At 48.1% G+C, this 14,230-nt stretch overlaps 1 protein-coding gene across 1 annotated transcript; it reads left to right on the top strand.

The window, feature by feature from the left end:
• The first annotated feature begins 12 nt into the window (after nt 1-12).
• Nucleotides 13-14,192, top strand: CALHM3 (calcium homeostasis modulator 3). The gene is made up of 3 exons (XM_080403521.1): nt 13-10,522; nt 11,409-11,664; nt 12,602-14,192. Exons 1-3 carry the CDS (start codon nt 10,233-10,235, stop codon nt 12,986-12,988), a joined length of 933 nt encoding a protein of 310 aa, XP_080259647.1. The 5' UTR covers nt 13-10,232; the 3' UTR covers nt 12,989-14,192.
• Nucleotides 14,193-14,230: the final 38 nt, after the last annotated feature.

The raw sequence follows: 14,230 nt of genomic DNA, 5'->3' as shown, positions 1-14,230 counted from the left end.
GAATTGTGGTTCCATCATTCAACCTTCTTTTCAACAAACTGAACAGGTCAACGGACTAATTAACAGCCTTATAGTAGTTAAGACTAATTGTCAAGGCAGGGCTTTTGCTTTTATACCATTATAACTGTTCTTATTTTCACCTTCTCTGTCTTTGTGGTAGTCAAAACCCTTTCAGGGTGGAATCTAACCTCATTTTGGGAAGGAATTCAATAGCAAGAGCTGGGTTTGCAATGCTTCTGTCCGCTTCCAGAGCACACTTCTAGCTAAAAGAGGACACAGGCAATAAATCAATGATTATGCCAGATGCAAAGATTGAGAATTTGATAATCTGAAATAACCCAAAGTACAATCCCTGCCTTGCACTTATATGGCTTAATCGTTCTGCTCTGCTGCTCAGGTCAGAAAGCCATGGCTGGAGGCCAGCAAACATCTGAGTGAAGTCAGCTCCAGGTGCTGCTTGTAACCAGCAGCAGCAAATCCAGTTTGTGGTTGTTCTGTGGCCACTGTGTGCTGGCGTGGTTCCCCCCCAAATCAGCTTCAGTCACCCAGAGGTGATTTACTCCTGGGGAGCAAGGGTGGTTCTTGGCAGTGAATCCGGGGAGGCCAGATGAAAAGAGGGCTGGAGGATGGAGGTGAATGCCAGAAATGGTGCAGCGGCACCGAGCTGAGGGTGCTGCTACATGGCTGGGAAATCAGCTGCCAGAAACCTGCTCAGCCATTAACTGCTGAAAACCCTGGCTGAGACCACGCTGGCGAGGGATCAGTTCTCTTGACCCTCCTCACTCAGCTATGCTGTCACTCCATTACTGTTTATAACATGGACCTCAAATATTCTCTGTAGTGCCTCTCAGGGTCACTACAGCAGTTTACACTACAGTTGTTTTGCAGAGATGGACTGCCATCAGCTAAAGAAAAAGGGAAAATTTAACGAGGTTTAAGGACAAAAAATGGCTCAAAGGGACATGTTCCCATTATAAAGAAGGGAGGGGAAGGGGACATGGGGGCCTGCCCCTGAAAGGTCTTAATGAAGGGACAGGGATTAATTTACAACAGCACATTTAATGTTGCATGTGGTACCAAAGTCGGGACACTGAGTTCCTGAGGAGGTTTAACACAGAACAGCTCAGGGGCACCCAGAGCTCTTGGGAAAGGCCCATAGCCCAAGCCCTGTTACTGCAGATAAAGCCTAAAGGAGCAGAGGGGTGGCTATTACAATGCCATAGGATCCTATCATCCCACACGACGTGGTTCTAGCTATCTGCTTCAGAAAGGCAGGAGTGCTTAGACAGAGATGGGCTGTTACCAAAGGCAGAGTGAGATGATAATCCTCTGCGGGACACGAGGCACAGCAGGTAATTACTGCCTGTGGGTCCACAAGGATTTAGCCTGGGACAGAGAATATGGAAAATTGCAACGTGCTTTAAAAGACCATTTCTGCTGAGTCCGTGATTGTTAGTATTAACTAAAGTTATAAACCATAGTCCATAATCTTCTCTTCCAAAGGTATTTTGTGCTTGGCACTGAGGACCAGGACTGAGAGGGTTGAGCCAGTTTTGTGAAGCACCATCTGCCTTGATGATGGCGTGTTTTTGTCCTTAACTGTCTGCAAGAGTTTGAAGGGGTGGGCTGGGATGGCTGGTCAGTTTTACCATACGAGTCCTGTAAGATTACCTGCTGCTTTGGATGAAGTTTATTGCTTTCTTGGGATTGCCTCTTCTAAAAACATGCATGAATTACTACTCATGATTATATACCTGGGGACAGCAAGCAAGAACATGCCAGAGACCAGCAATGCAGCAGTAAACCCACAGCAACCTGCAGCCACCTCTTCCTCCCTTCTTCCTTCTGATAAGGTGTTAGAGCTCAAGCTCTAAAGTTTTTAAGCTCAGAGACAAGCGCCAGAGTCAGAACGTGGGTGAGAGAAATAACAAGAGTTGGGCAAAGAAAGGAAAACTGTACCTTTGAGTCTGCACATCCTGAGATTCCTAGGATTTGTTGGTTTCCCATTTGTCATGGCCAAGCATAGATGAAATCTGCCACAGGGATCACTGACAAGTCACTTGGCATCACAGAGAATATCTGCTGCTGGAGAAAGAAAGAGACACACACACACACACCCCCGAGAAGGTAAAGGCATGCTGGTATTTTCCTGGGAGAAAGAGAGAATTGCCACAATCAGATGACTGCATTTGTGTTCACAGCCTTCTGAAGACACCCAGCACCATATAAATACCACAAATGTACACAGAGAAAAATATTAATGTAGGAAGGTGGGTTATACACACAGATAAAGTCAAGAGCTAGATGACAACACAGTCTTGTGAAACGGGACTCTAATTTTGCTGGAAGACGAATTTCAGCTACTGTGAAACACCAAGTTTTAAATACTTCAGGGATGTATGTCTTAGATCAGATGGCCCTAGCATCAGTAGAAGAATGAAACAGAATTTTCATGTCAGAACACAGATTTTACTTAGGCTCAGAGATCACCTATCACTCTGCAGAGGAACCGACGACCAGACAGCAGTGTGTGTTTACACATATGCTGGCTAACAAGCTCTTGCAACTTTCATAACATTTAAGCTGTTACCTGGGCCCCAGATACTTGGAAAAGCTCCTTTTTGGCAGGTAAGGAGAAGAGCTAGGACAAAGAATTTTGATAATTGCACAGATGATTAAGATGTCCTCTTCACAGTTTCTAAACTACACTGTCATTGCTACTCTTGAATGAACGACCTAGAAACACAGACGTTCTCCAGCTGAGCCACTCTGAACCAGAGGAGTCTGTAAAACAAAGTAGATTTTTATCTGGAAGAAAAGGCTTTCAGAAAAGCAGCAGCAGCTAGGGGTAAAGAGATGTCAGAGCTGCTCAGCCCTTCCCACGTGGGTTCCATCACTGGTGACAGTGACCGCCACAGCTGCCACCTGTGCAGGGCTGTGCCTGCTCGGGTGAGGAGCAGCTGAGGCTTCATCCCTGTGACTGCACCACCAGGTAGACAGGGTGGTTGGCAAAGGGGCTGTCAAAGGATGTGACTAAAGGCTTCTTATGAGAAAGAGCTGCTGATTTGGGTTTGTTTTGTTTTTTTTTTTTTCTTCTCTGCAGAGAAATGGTACAGTGAGCTGAGTGTTCTGCCTCTGACTCACTTTTTGAGGCAAGTTTGGAGTCAGCGCTGCTGCTCAAAGGAAACCTGAGACAAACCCAAACCGTGACTGGCTTAAATACTGCTGTATGTGATGGTTTACACCTTTGCAAAGCAGAAACCCTGCCTCGCTGCATGCACATCCTCCTCTCACAGAGGCAGGGGGGTTTAACCATCGTGTGTATGAGAGTAAATAACCACAAAACACACTGGAAGAGTCAGTCTCCCACCTCATAGCACCAAGGAACATGGAGGCAAGGTGAACTTTAACATATGTGGAAATAGATTGTTTGTGGGGTTTTTAACAAGAAAACATCTGTAGTGTTTTGGTTATGGTGTCTTCATGCATACCTCAATTTTCTTGGGAAACTGCTGCATGGTTTACAGCAGAGAGGAGCAGACCCTTACACCACCCAGCCCTGCCAGTGGGATTGCTTCTTTCACCAGCCAGTACAACCCCTGCGGTTCGTTTGCAGTGCCTAAGAAAGAGTTAACTTTGCTCTACCACACTGTTAGCCCAGAAAATGCCTGATGGCTCTGAAAAGTTAGCAGAGATACATACATGAGATGAGCCCAAGCATCCTGGATGACAACCATGCTTGTGCTTCAGCCTCCAGCATTGCATCGATGCTGCAGAAGTTCTGTGTCACTGTACCTCTGAGCCACTCCGGAGCAGGGCTGGCAGCGCTGATCTGCCCGGTACCACTTCCAGGGATGCTCAGCACTCCTGAAAAATCTCCCTCTTGTCTACGAGTACGATGGGGCGGGCGGGCGGACAGCCCTTGCAGCCGCCGGCGCCGAGCCCGTGGGACGGCCGGAGCCGCAGCACCGCTCCGTGGTGACGGGTCCCTCTGCAAGCGAAGCACGAGGACGCAGGCTTGCTGGTTTAAAATGCACTGTTTAGGACCCGTGCATCACTGTGTTGTACCAAGAAAAGCTGTTTCCACCCCGTTTAGAGGCTTTGCTCTGCTGCCTTCCCTTCCCTCCACCCCACCCCCCAGCTCCAGCCCCCCCGGGTGCAAACAGCCCTAGCTTCCCTTTTTAAAGGTCCTGCTCTGCTGCACCAGAGTGCACAGCAGTGACACTGGGATGCTGCTTCATCCTATGTGAATGACTCAAAAACCACAGTCAGTTTCACTTAAGGCCTTGAATAAAACCAAAAATTTCCTGGGGAAAAATATTGTGAAACTTCCTAATAAATTTATCTTTCTGTCTTTACAAACTTCTTCCATTCCTGACATGTAAATTAGAGAAATAGAGGATCACTCCTTACAAAAGATCCATGACATTAATCAGCTTGTCTCTAGGAAACTCCCACGTCGTTGCTTGCGCATCCCAGAAGTACTAAATTCAACCACAAGCACAAGCAGTGCAGGTAGATTTGTTATAACAACGTATCTGTAGCCACAGGAATGTTTTAAGAAATCTGTGCTACGGATTACATCTTGAAAATTCAAGAGTCCATATCTAGTATGCCAAATGGCTACTACTTGAATTGCTGGTAAGTCAACAGAAAGCTGACCTTGTACATGACGTGTTCTTGAATGTTAATGTGGAACAACTTGTAATGAGATATGGAAACATAATCAGGACATCAAGCCATATTCCCTATGGTTATATCAAACAAGATTTTACTACCATACAGTCACTTCACCGTAACAGCCAGGAGAACAGTGACAGCAAACCAGCCCGTACCTGGGATGGGAGCACTGGCAGCCAACATCTGCAAGGCAAGTGCTCACGCACCTCTGGAATGTGGCAAAATGAGGTGACAGAATCAGCTTTTAGCTGTAACTTTCCTGAAGGACTTTGGCGAATTAACCACACAGCACAGACTAAAATTTTCACTTAAAAGCCATGAATCCAGCTATCAAAGGACTTTGTTTGCTTCCTGGAGCAGTCACACTGGACGAGGACTGTGTCAGCTCCAAATCCCAATGGCTGCAGTATCACAGGGTCGTGGCAGCAAGATGCATTTCATCACCCAACCTCCATCTCCTTTCAGACACTTAAATAGTTTCTATGACAGCCAAACTGATCTCTCAAGAAAAGTTTGTTATCAGTGGTTTTCAGCCTGTAAACTGTGAAGTCCCCAGGGCTGGAGCTTAATTTTAAGAGCCTGAGAAAAATAACAAGAAAAGCTAGTTAAATGTCAGTAGCCTTAAATCCTCTATCTGGGGCCTGCACCTCTCTGAAAGATATGTGAGCATTAGCTAATCAGAAAAAGTCTGAAAAATCACTGAGCCAGGATATTAAGAGATCAGCCCGATTCCCTAATTCTCCACCTTATTCCCTAATTCACTCTCAAGATGAGAAGAGACTCCATCTCAAATTATCTCACTGCAGCATCAGCTCCAAGCCAAGCAGATAAATGGCTTTGCAAAAAGCTCTCCATCAGAAATGGCGTGAATTAGGTCAAGGTTGGGATAATGCAGAGATCAGGCAACAGGGCTCCCACGTAAGCCAAAAGCCCAAGTGCTAATGGCCAGGAGAGAAATATATAATGGGCTCTTAAGAAGAACAACACATAACTAAGCCATATATTTCCTCACTGGCAGTCAGCTGCATGTTGGTGCTTTAATGAAGTTACAAGGCAGAACACAGGAGTATCTAACCTCCAGAGAACATCATTAGTGAAGACAAACTACATTTCACAATGCTGCCATTATTTTTGCTAGCATCTCATTAATCATTTAATGGTCATTACTTATTCTTTTCTTAGCACAGAGTACTCCACTGTGCAAAAATACTGAGATTCAGGTGGTCCCCGTCCCACAGAGCTAACAGTGCTTTAATTTGGCTCTGCTGCCAGTTCCCAATGCTGTGGAAACGCCTAATGGTAGGGAAGAAATCCTGCTTGTGTCCTTCTTCATGAGCAGTTGAAATGGAAGGTGACTTCTTCTGCGGTAGACTGGAGAAGCTGAAAGATTTCCAGCCAGTAAGGGGTAAAATCCTCTGCCAGCTTTGCAGAAAAAGGCAGCAATGCTGCTGCTCCGCTATCCCAAGATCGCAGTGGGAGACTGGTCCCCGAACTGTCTGAAAAAGGTAGTAGAAAATAGAGCTGGGTTGCAACCTGCTGGCCAGGTATAGACAGACTCTCAGGGGGGTCTCCCTGTGTGCCCAGGGGTCAGCAACTGGCCCACATGAACTGCAGAGGAACAAAGTATTGGTCTGCAGGCACTGTTGCTGGTAAAGGTGATTTATGGTGTTAATGGCCTTCACTTGAACACGAGATAACATATTTCCTCTTAAGCCTTAACAAAGCATTAACCCTTATCCTCTGAATAAACACGGCCAGGTGGAAGGGGTTTTCCAGTTCACCTGCTGAGAGGTGCCAAAAACAGAGATGGGACCACAGCCCTCCTGAGGTGACCTCCGAGAACATAGATGCTCTCACACCGCAGGGTCGAAGTGTTTCACCAGTGACTTACTCATCCTCCCAGTCCCTGGCTGGGGATCACATGGATCCACACTTAACCCTGTAAATTAAATGTGAGGCGAGGAGCACGCATCCCTCAGGCCCTGGTTTTTGTAGCTTATTTTAACTAAACACCACCTGGAGGTGACATTCCATGTGACAATTAATGAGCCAAGAAATTAGGAAGGAAGAGACATTCAGAGCTAAATTAATTTCATAGCCATCTCTTGCTGTCCAGAAATGTGCTGGGCCAATTCTGCATCCCAGTTTGTCCCAGGGTAACTCCACAGCCAGCAGAGGCAAGGACAGGAATGGGGCAATAGCTCAGCCTCCTGCAGGGCTGGTACGAGGACCCCAACTGCAGCACCTGCTCTGAGCAGGACAGTCACCACTGTGCCCTCCAGGCAGGTGTCAGAGTTGCTGTGCCTTTGCAGATCAATTGCAAAAATATGTTTTTAACAGCAGAAAAAGTAGTCCTTCATTTTTCGTGCCCTTACATCATCTCAGGAGCAGCTGACCAACCCATGTAAGTTTTCTAAAAATATTTTGCCTAAGGCAGATGTTCAGGACAGAAAAAAAAATTAGTCTGGGTAATTAAATAATTTGCCAAAGTTATAAACAACTGCAAATGGCTCCTAATGAGGTAAAACATCATCTCCCATGCCAGGGGCCAGGACCACTCCTGCCAGAGCCCTGCAGGACCCCTACCAGGACAAGTGCTCATGGCAATGGCCTGTTTCCAGAAGAGCAAGCTTTGGGAAAAGTGACATGTCTGCTCCTAGACACCAGCCTTCCTCGGGGAAAGGGGGTCTGGTCCCAGCACAGAAAAGGGAGACTGAAGTGTGACCAAGCAACTCCTATCCCCAGCAGCTCACTCGTAGCTGGGGTGTGGGGAAGGCCAGGGAGCAAGCAGGGCTACTAGCACAGCCATGGTGCTCCTGCCACCGTCCCTTGGGGATCAGCCCAACGGTGAGCATGGAGCTGGTGGCACAGACCGAGGGCACAGCCCCAGACACACTGGATCTGTGCTGCTGACTCTGCTCCCCATCTAGAAATACGTATAACAGCTTACTCTGGTTATACACACACCCTGAGGGCAGGCATGCTGCACACACAGCATCAGCACTGCTTCAGCATTGCAGGCTCATGCACAAAACTGACCATACCATTCTGCTGAATTTATCCCATTTTAAATGACCACCTCAAATTTTGGTGATTAAATCCTTTTCCTCAAAGCAAGAGAGACTGATGGCTGTGCTGGACCAAAAGAGCACTCACCTATAGGGTGGGTGTTTCCCACACCTGCACCCACCACCCTCTCCATCATCCAAGGCAAAATGTCTACAGCTGGTATTTTACTCTCATTAAGGACCAGGCAAAAGCATCTCCCTCCCTCTGCTGATGTTCTGCAGTGCTGAAGCAAAACCAAAGCATTATCCAACATGGACATCCAAAAGATCCACTGAGGAACAACAGCTTCCAGCATGGTTTTGGAGATGTTCTGCCAAGGAGCAGCTGCCTTCCTCTGAGGACAGCATCCCTGTCCAACAGCCCCAGAGAGCTGCATGCAGCCTTGCGGCAGGGTCAGAAGGGTGACTACACTGGAGCAGATCTCCTCACTGGAGAAGAGAAGATAGATTATTTTAGTCCTTTTTGTTTCACCCTAAGAACTGAGTAATCCAACATGCTTAGTTTTGAGAATAATTTTGAACATTTACCCATGTCTAGCAACTTACCTTAAGGGTCCTTTCCCCCTCTCCCCAGGAAGCTCCTGATTGTGCTGTAAATTAAGGAATATTCCTTCTTCAACAGCTCCATGTCTCTGCTCCGAGTTACTGTTGAGAACCCAGATCACAGCAGAGTGCAGTGATTACCCTGCATGTGGATGAAGTAAAATTCCCTTGTAGCTTGTGCTATCCAGAGGCTGCTTCCTACTCTTTTTGCATCTTGTTTTTCTGAGCTGTGAGGTACTATTTAGCCTTTCCTATGTTTTTGCCCAGGAGAGCTGGAAAGAAATTATTTCTCTAAAGTAATTGTTTTACAGAGAGTGCACAGCACTTTCTGAACCTGAGTCAGCACATAAACGCAAGCTATTAAACAAGAAACCCAGTGAACATTGAAGCAGTGGGGAACCAAAGCAGGCTGCACCCTGGCTAAAACTCACCTGTGGGGGGCCCTGAAGCCCTGTAACAGTGAAATGGAGTGGTCCTGATGTCCTATAAAGGAAAAATGGAAACACGAGCTGATTAGCTGTGGGTTTTTATTGCTGCTGGATGAACATTAACACTCATTTCCACTCGCAGGTAAAAGAGAACATAGATATTATGGTCAGTGCATTTGTGTTTCATTAAACTAATTGTGTTAGTTGCTGTTTAGATTCGAGGTGATGACATTGTGGCCCTCTAAGTCAGCATGTGTTGCACACCCGCTGTACATGCCCCTGAGAAACCATAGGTACCTCCTCCCACTGCTCCCTTCCAGTGCGATCCCATCAAGGCAGCCAGCCCTGCAATGCGAGCCAGCATGGGCAGAAAACTCAGTGCTGGCAGCAAGTGCACTTTTGTGGAGATGGTTCCTCTCTTTTTCAAGAAAATAGATAAATGTAACACTTTTCCCCCCGCCCTTTCCTGAAGGCATGTGGAAACTTCAGCCAAGAAATCTGAAAGTTTTTTCAGATGAAAGCTGGGAAGAGGAAAATGGTGTTGAATACATCAGAACAAAACTGAGCTTCCTTGTGTGGCAACAAGCTGTATTTATCTGTAAAATAAATTTTTGAGAGGAAAAGAATAATTGCTTTTGGGTTATTTAAAGGGACAGAAGACAATAGTTCAGTCCCACAGGAAAAGTGAGCCAGGTGCTCTGATTGCACCATGCCTTCTGACAGTGAGCAAGAAGGTGGCCCAGCACAAGGGTCTTGGACATGGATGTAAGGTATGGTATAAAGGTCACAGTACCTGTACAACACATAGCCAAACACAGCCTTTGCCCTGACGTGCCATTCCAGGCTTTGAAAGCTATTGATCCTCACAGCCTCCTCACTGAAGGGCTGGTCGTTTCAGCCCATTTTCATAGGGAAATCAGTGATGTGGTATGCTCAGAGCCAGGAGCGTGCTCCCTGTCCTGCTCAGGGCTGCAGACCTGTTTCACTGAAGAGAAAGAGGGCAGCAGCAATAACACAGATGAGCTTGTTTGACTCACCTGGCTTCTCCCAGCCCGATGGTTGCTCAACAACCCTTAATCAGTGGAGAGGGCATCTCACAGGCATCCACTGGCAGCTCTATGTTGAGAGTTAACATTGGCAGGAGGGAGGGACACAGCACTACTGGAGGCTGTTGCTGGCTGGCACATGGGACCACCCTGAAAATGAGAAACGGGGCAGGAAAAACAGCTACCGGAGGCCACATCCATCTGCTCACCTAGAAAAGCTACCAGCTGCCCCAGAAGATACACACTGCGTGAGACAGCTGTGAAAGCTGTGTGCCAGTGGGGAGCCCTGTTCTGGGGCTTTTCCCCTTGCCACAGCAGCTGTCTTCCATCCTTGTCCTCCTGACCCAGCCGACTGCAGGCAGAGCTGCATCCCCTGCCCCGCGGCAGCAGAAGGAGGGGTGAAGGGAGACAGGCTGTGCCAGGCAGCCCAGGGATTTCCCAGGAGGAGCACCCCTGGCCAAAAGAACATGATGGACCGTTTCCGGATGATCTTCCAGTACTTCCAGTCCAACTCGGAGTCTGTAATGAATGGGATTTGTGGGCTGTTAGCCCTGGCTAGCATAAAGATGTATACCTGCTTTGACTTCAGCTGCCCCTGTCTGCCCCATTACAACATGGCATACGGCTTGGGGATCATGTTTGTACCCCCCATCGCCCTTTTCCTCTGCGGCCTCATCCTCAACAGACAGTCCCTGGTGATGCTGGAGGAGTGGAGGCGACCACAGGGGCACAGAAAGAAGGACCTAGATGTCATCAGGTGGGGTTTGCACCGGGAGCGGCGTCCTTCCTTCCATCTCCTGCTTAGTTGTCTTTTCCCCATAGCTTTGATCCTCCTGATAATTTTCTTCTAAGCTCAGCTCCCAAGACCTTTCCCCGTGAGCCTGTAGGGGTAGGGGCATGGTAAATGCATTTGCAACAGCAGAAAGGAACACAGAGCCTCATCCCATCCCAGCAAAGGAGGGCAGGAGCACTTTGACACCAGCAGCTGTGTTTATGGGGCTGCCCTGGGGTGCACATGCAGGTTCTCCCGGGGCTTGAACATGCAAAAAGATGAGGTATTTCCACTTAAACTTGCAGAAAGAGCATCATTTCCATCACAGTCATTCTTTATCAATAGCCTTGTGGTTTCCCTCCCCTCAGTTGAATTTTTACTGACTTACACTTGTGGGAAGGAGATGAGAATCACATTCAATCTGTTACATACAAAGTTTTACCCAGTGCACAGGCTGACACAGAACAGGGGAAGAAAGGCTGCAGAGAAAAGTGATTATTTTTTTCCAGGTAGAAACTGCACTGACAGGAAAAGAAAGTGCAAGTGGAAGACAAGAAAGAGCTGACAAGGATTTGTGCATGGGGGAGACAGTCAAGGCAAGCACACAAGGACTGTGCACTGCACCAAATGCCCACCAGACACAGAGCACTGCCATGCACCTGCACAGGTTTCACTGGGAGGCAGCACCAACAAAGAGATCCCAGAGCAGAAGAGGCATTAGCTAGACTAGAGCAACACTGGGGACGGTCCTGGGCTTCAGCTCCCTGGCTCTAGGAGGACTGCTTGGCACAGGGCAGCCTGCATCCATCAAGGCTCTGGATGAGGAGAAAGCTACCGGCATTTACCCACTCACCTCTCTCTCCTGCTCCAGGTATATGTGTTCCTCCATCCTGCAGCGAGCCATGGTTGCCCCTGTTGTCTGGATCATAGTGACCCTCCTGGATGGCAAATGCCTGATCTGTGCTTTCAGCAGCTCCGTGGATCCTGAGAAGTTTGTGGGCTTTGCCAATGCCAGCCTGGTGCAGGTGCAGGAGGTGCTGGCCAAGGTGCCCTGCAAGGATGACGAGCTCATGAGGAACAACACATCCCGCAAGGCAGTGTCCAGGTACCTGCGCTGCTGGTCCCAGGTAGGTCACTGCCAGCCGAGCCCCCCTGTGAGATGCCCAGGGCACACATCACCTGCTCCTGCTCTACCTCGATTTGTTACAGCTTCACCACAGTCAGGCTGGGAGCAAGGCTGCCCTTTGCTTCTTTATGCCCCCAAATGCTGCCACACTCAGCAATTATCTCCAGAGTCACTCAGGCAGGGAGAAGGGACAAAATAAAGGATGGTTTAATTAAAAGAACCATTTCTAGAAGACCCAGCAACTTCTAAACCCAGATAATCAAAAACAGACTGTAAAGATCACAGGTGCCTCCTAAGGCCCTGTCCAGTGTTAGAAGACCTTTCTAACTGCTAGCTTTGCAGACAGGACACACTGTTTGAAGGACAGTGCTAGCCAAGACAGATGGCAACAGCTTGCTCAGGAACAATAGAACAGGACACAATGGTGAGTGGCCCTGGCCAGTCCCTGCTTTTGGTACAGGAGTGCCAGGTCAGGGATGAGGACCTGTGGGAGGGCATTGAAAGCAAGCCTTTCCCTCTTACCAAAGGGAGCTGCACGTAGTCTGGGCTGCCCTCACCCTACTGTGGGGACTCCTGGGCCCTGGAGCCAGTGTAGGTGGCAGAAGAAGATCTCACTGGAGATAAGCGAGTGCCAAAGAAGAGCACTGAAGCCCCCTTCCCCTGGGGCGCACTCATGCTCAAAGCAAATACCTGGCTCCTCCAGGCTGACTTTGCAGTTATCTACTGAATATTGATGCACAAATAGATGTCCTATATTCACTGGTTGGAGATTACACCATCTGAGTGCAGCTTGAGCGTGCTGAGCTTCAGGTACAGGTTGAGGACAGGAGTCCAAATGCACCACATCTCCAGCCACACAAATTCTCCGTCTCAGTAATACAGGCAAACAGCTTGTGCCTGTCTTGCTCCTATTCCACTGCTTATTTCTTATCATTCAGGCACTCGGCTGGAGCATTTTGTTGATCCTTATAGTAGCAGCTTTCCTCGCCCGCTGGCTCAGACCTTGCTTCAACCAGGCCACCCTCCTGCAGGCACGTCACTGGAGCAACTACATTGACATCGAGCAAAAGATTTTTGAGGAAACCTGCTGTGAGCACAGCCGGCTCTTTGCTCATAAATGCATCCTCCACTTCTTCAAAAGCATGCAGCAAGAGATCAAACTGCACAGCTTCAGCTTGCCAAGGGAGGGAGAGGGGGCTGAGGGAGAGGAAGATCTCCAGGGCATCACAGATCAGGAGCAGGTGAATCAACTTCTGAGAAGGTGGTACTATGAGAAACCTCCCCTGAATGTCAGCCAAGCAACCCAGAGGTGTCCCCTGGGGTGAGAAAAATCCCCTCTGTTCCAGGCAAAGTGTCTGCTTTGCCCTGCAGACACTGCCATACCACTGCACAAAGCCAGGACCAGCAGGGTGATGACAGCAGTGCTCACATCTTCCTCCAAAACCACAACCCCAAAGGCTCTGCTCCAGGGCATGCCTGGCAAAACCTCCAAAATAAAGTAGTTCTTGAAGATCCAAAGGTCCCAGACTCAATCACTTAATGACTTTTCTAAACCAAAGGCTCTGCATAGCCCTTCTGTCATATGAAAGGGTTTGCAGCTCCTTACAGCTGTGATAAAACCCTTCTGGCTTGAGCAAGGATTTCAACCAAGGCAGCAACATCTGGCTGCTTATGCAAACCAACTGGAGCAGCAGCTTCCCAGAGGTGTGGGGAGCTCCTGCCCATTTCAGTGAAACCTGGTTCAGAGAGTTAGCAGTGCTGACACTGAAATTATTTAATCGGCAACTCTTTTAGTACCACACCAACACATTTACTCAAAAAGGCAAAACCACCTCCTACGTCTTCCCATCTGCTGAGAGCTCTGGCTGCCCCCAGCCCAGCTGCCAAACTGTTCAGCCTCCCTCTAACAAGCCATCAATAATTCCATGAGTTCTCAAAACAAAATATGGCAATGCACTGAAATTCATGGAGCAGCATAAATTTAATTGAAGATACCTCTGGACAAGCATCCCTGGATTGGATTTGCAGAAGGAAAGTGAGATTGAGGCTTTGCTTAACATATCCAGAGCCACAGGACTCTGCTGGGGTCCACGTGACTGCTCTAAGCACTGGCATTGGGCCATGGAAAGGACACACTGACTCTGTCTGAAAAGTCTGAACACCAGTTTTAAATACTCCCCTGCTAGATTTTAGTACAAACCAATCTATCCAGAAGATATCCTTGTGTCACCTGGTTGGTTATTTCCATCCTTAGTTTTTAAACTGTTTGAATATAACCTTTATCTGAGCCTCTAATGCCAATTACTTTCTTACCTGCCTTTTTCCAGCCCCTGTTGTAGGTGGTGCCGACCACGGTGCCAGTGTGATTGATATTCCTGTCCAGCACTGCTGCTTGGATGCATTAAACTCTTTACTGCAGACTAACCCAGCACAGACATATATATTCCTCCACCTGAGGCTCACACTGATGCCCACTTAGTCCCTGGGAATGAGGGGTGCAAGGCAGAGGTGTGAGGAGGGAAGGTGAAAGAAACATCTCCTTGGCTGTGAACGTACAGATGGGGCAA

The sequence above is a fragment of the Falco punctatus genome, assembly GCF_963210335.1.
Source record: "Falco punctatus genome assembly, chromosome: 9".
NCBI lineage: Eukaryota > Metazoa > Chordata > Aves > Falconiformes > Falconidae > Falco > Falco punctatus.
This window is presented reverse-complemented; position numbering and strand designations above follow the sequence as displayed.

What these genes read in the sequence shown, in the direction of transcription:
- CALHM3 (XM_080403521.1), top strand. Translation starts at nt 10,233, where the DNA reads ATGATGGACCGTTTCCGGATGATCTTCCAGTACTTCCAGTCCAACTCG. An exon ending in AAGGACCTAGATGTCATCAG is followed by an intron (nt 10,523 to 11,408) that starts GTGGGGTTTGCA and finishes CTCCTGCTCCAG; the next exon opens with GTATATGTGTTCCTCCATCC. An exon ending in ACCTGCGCTGCTGGTCCCAG is followed by an intron (nt 11,665 to 12,601) that starts GTAGGTCACTGC and finishes CTTATCATTCAG; the next exon opens with GCACTCGGCTGGAGCATTTT.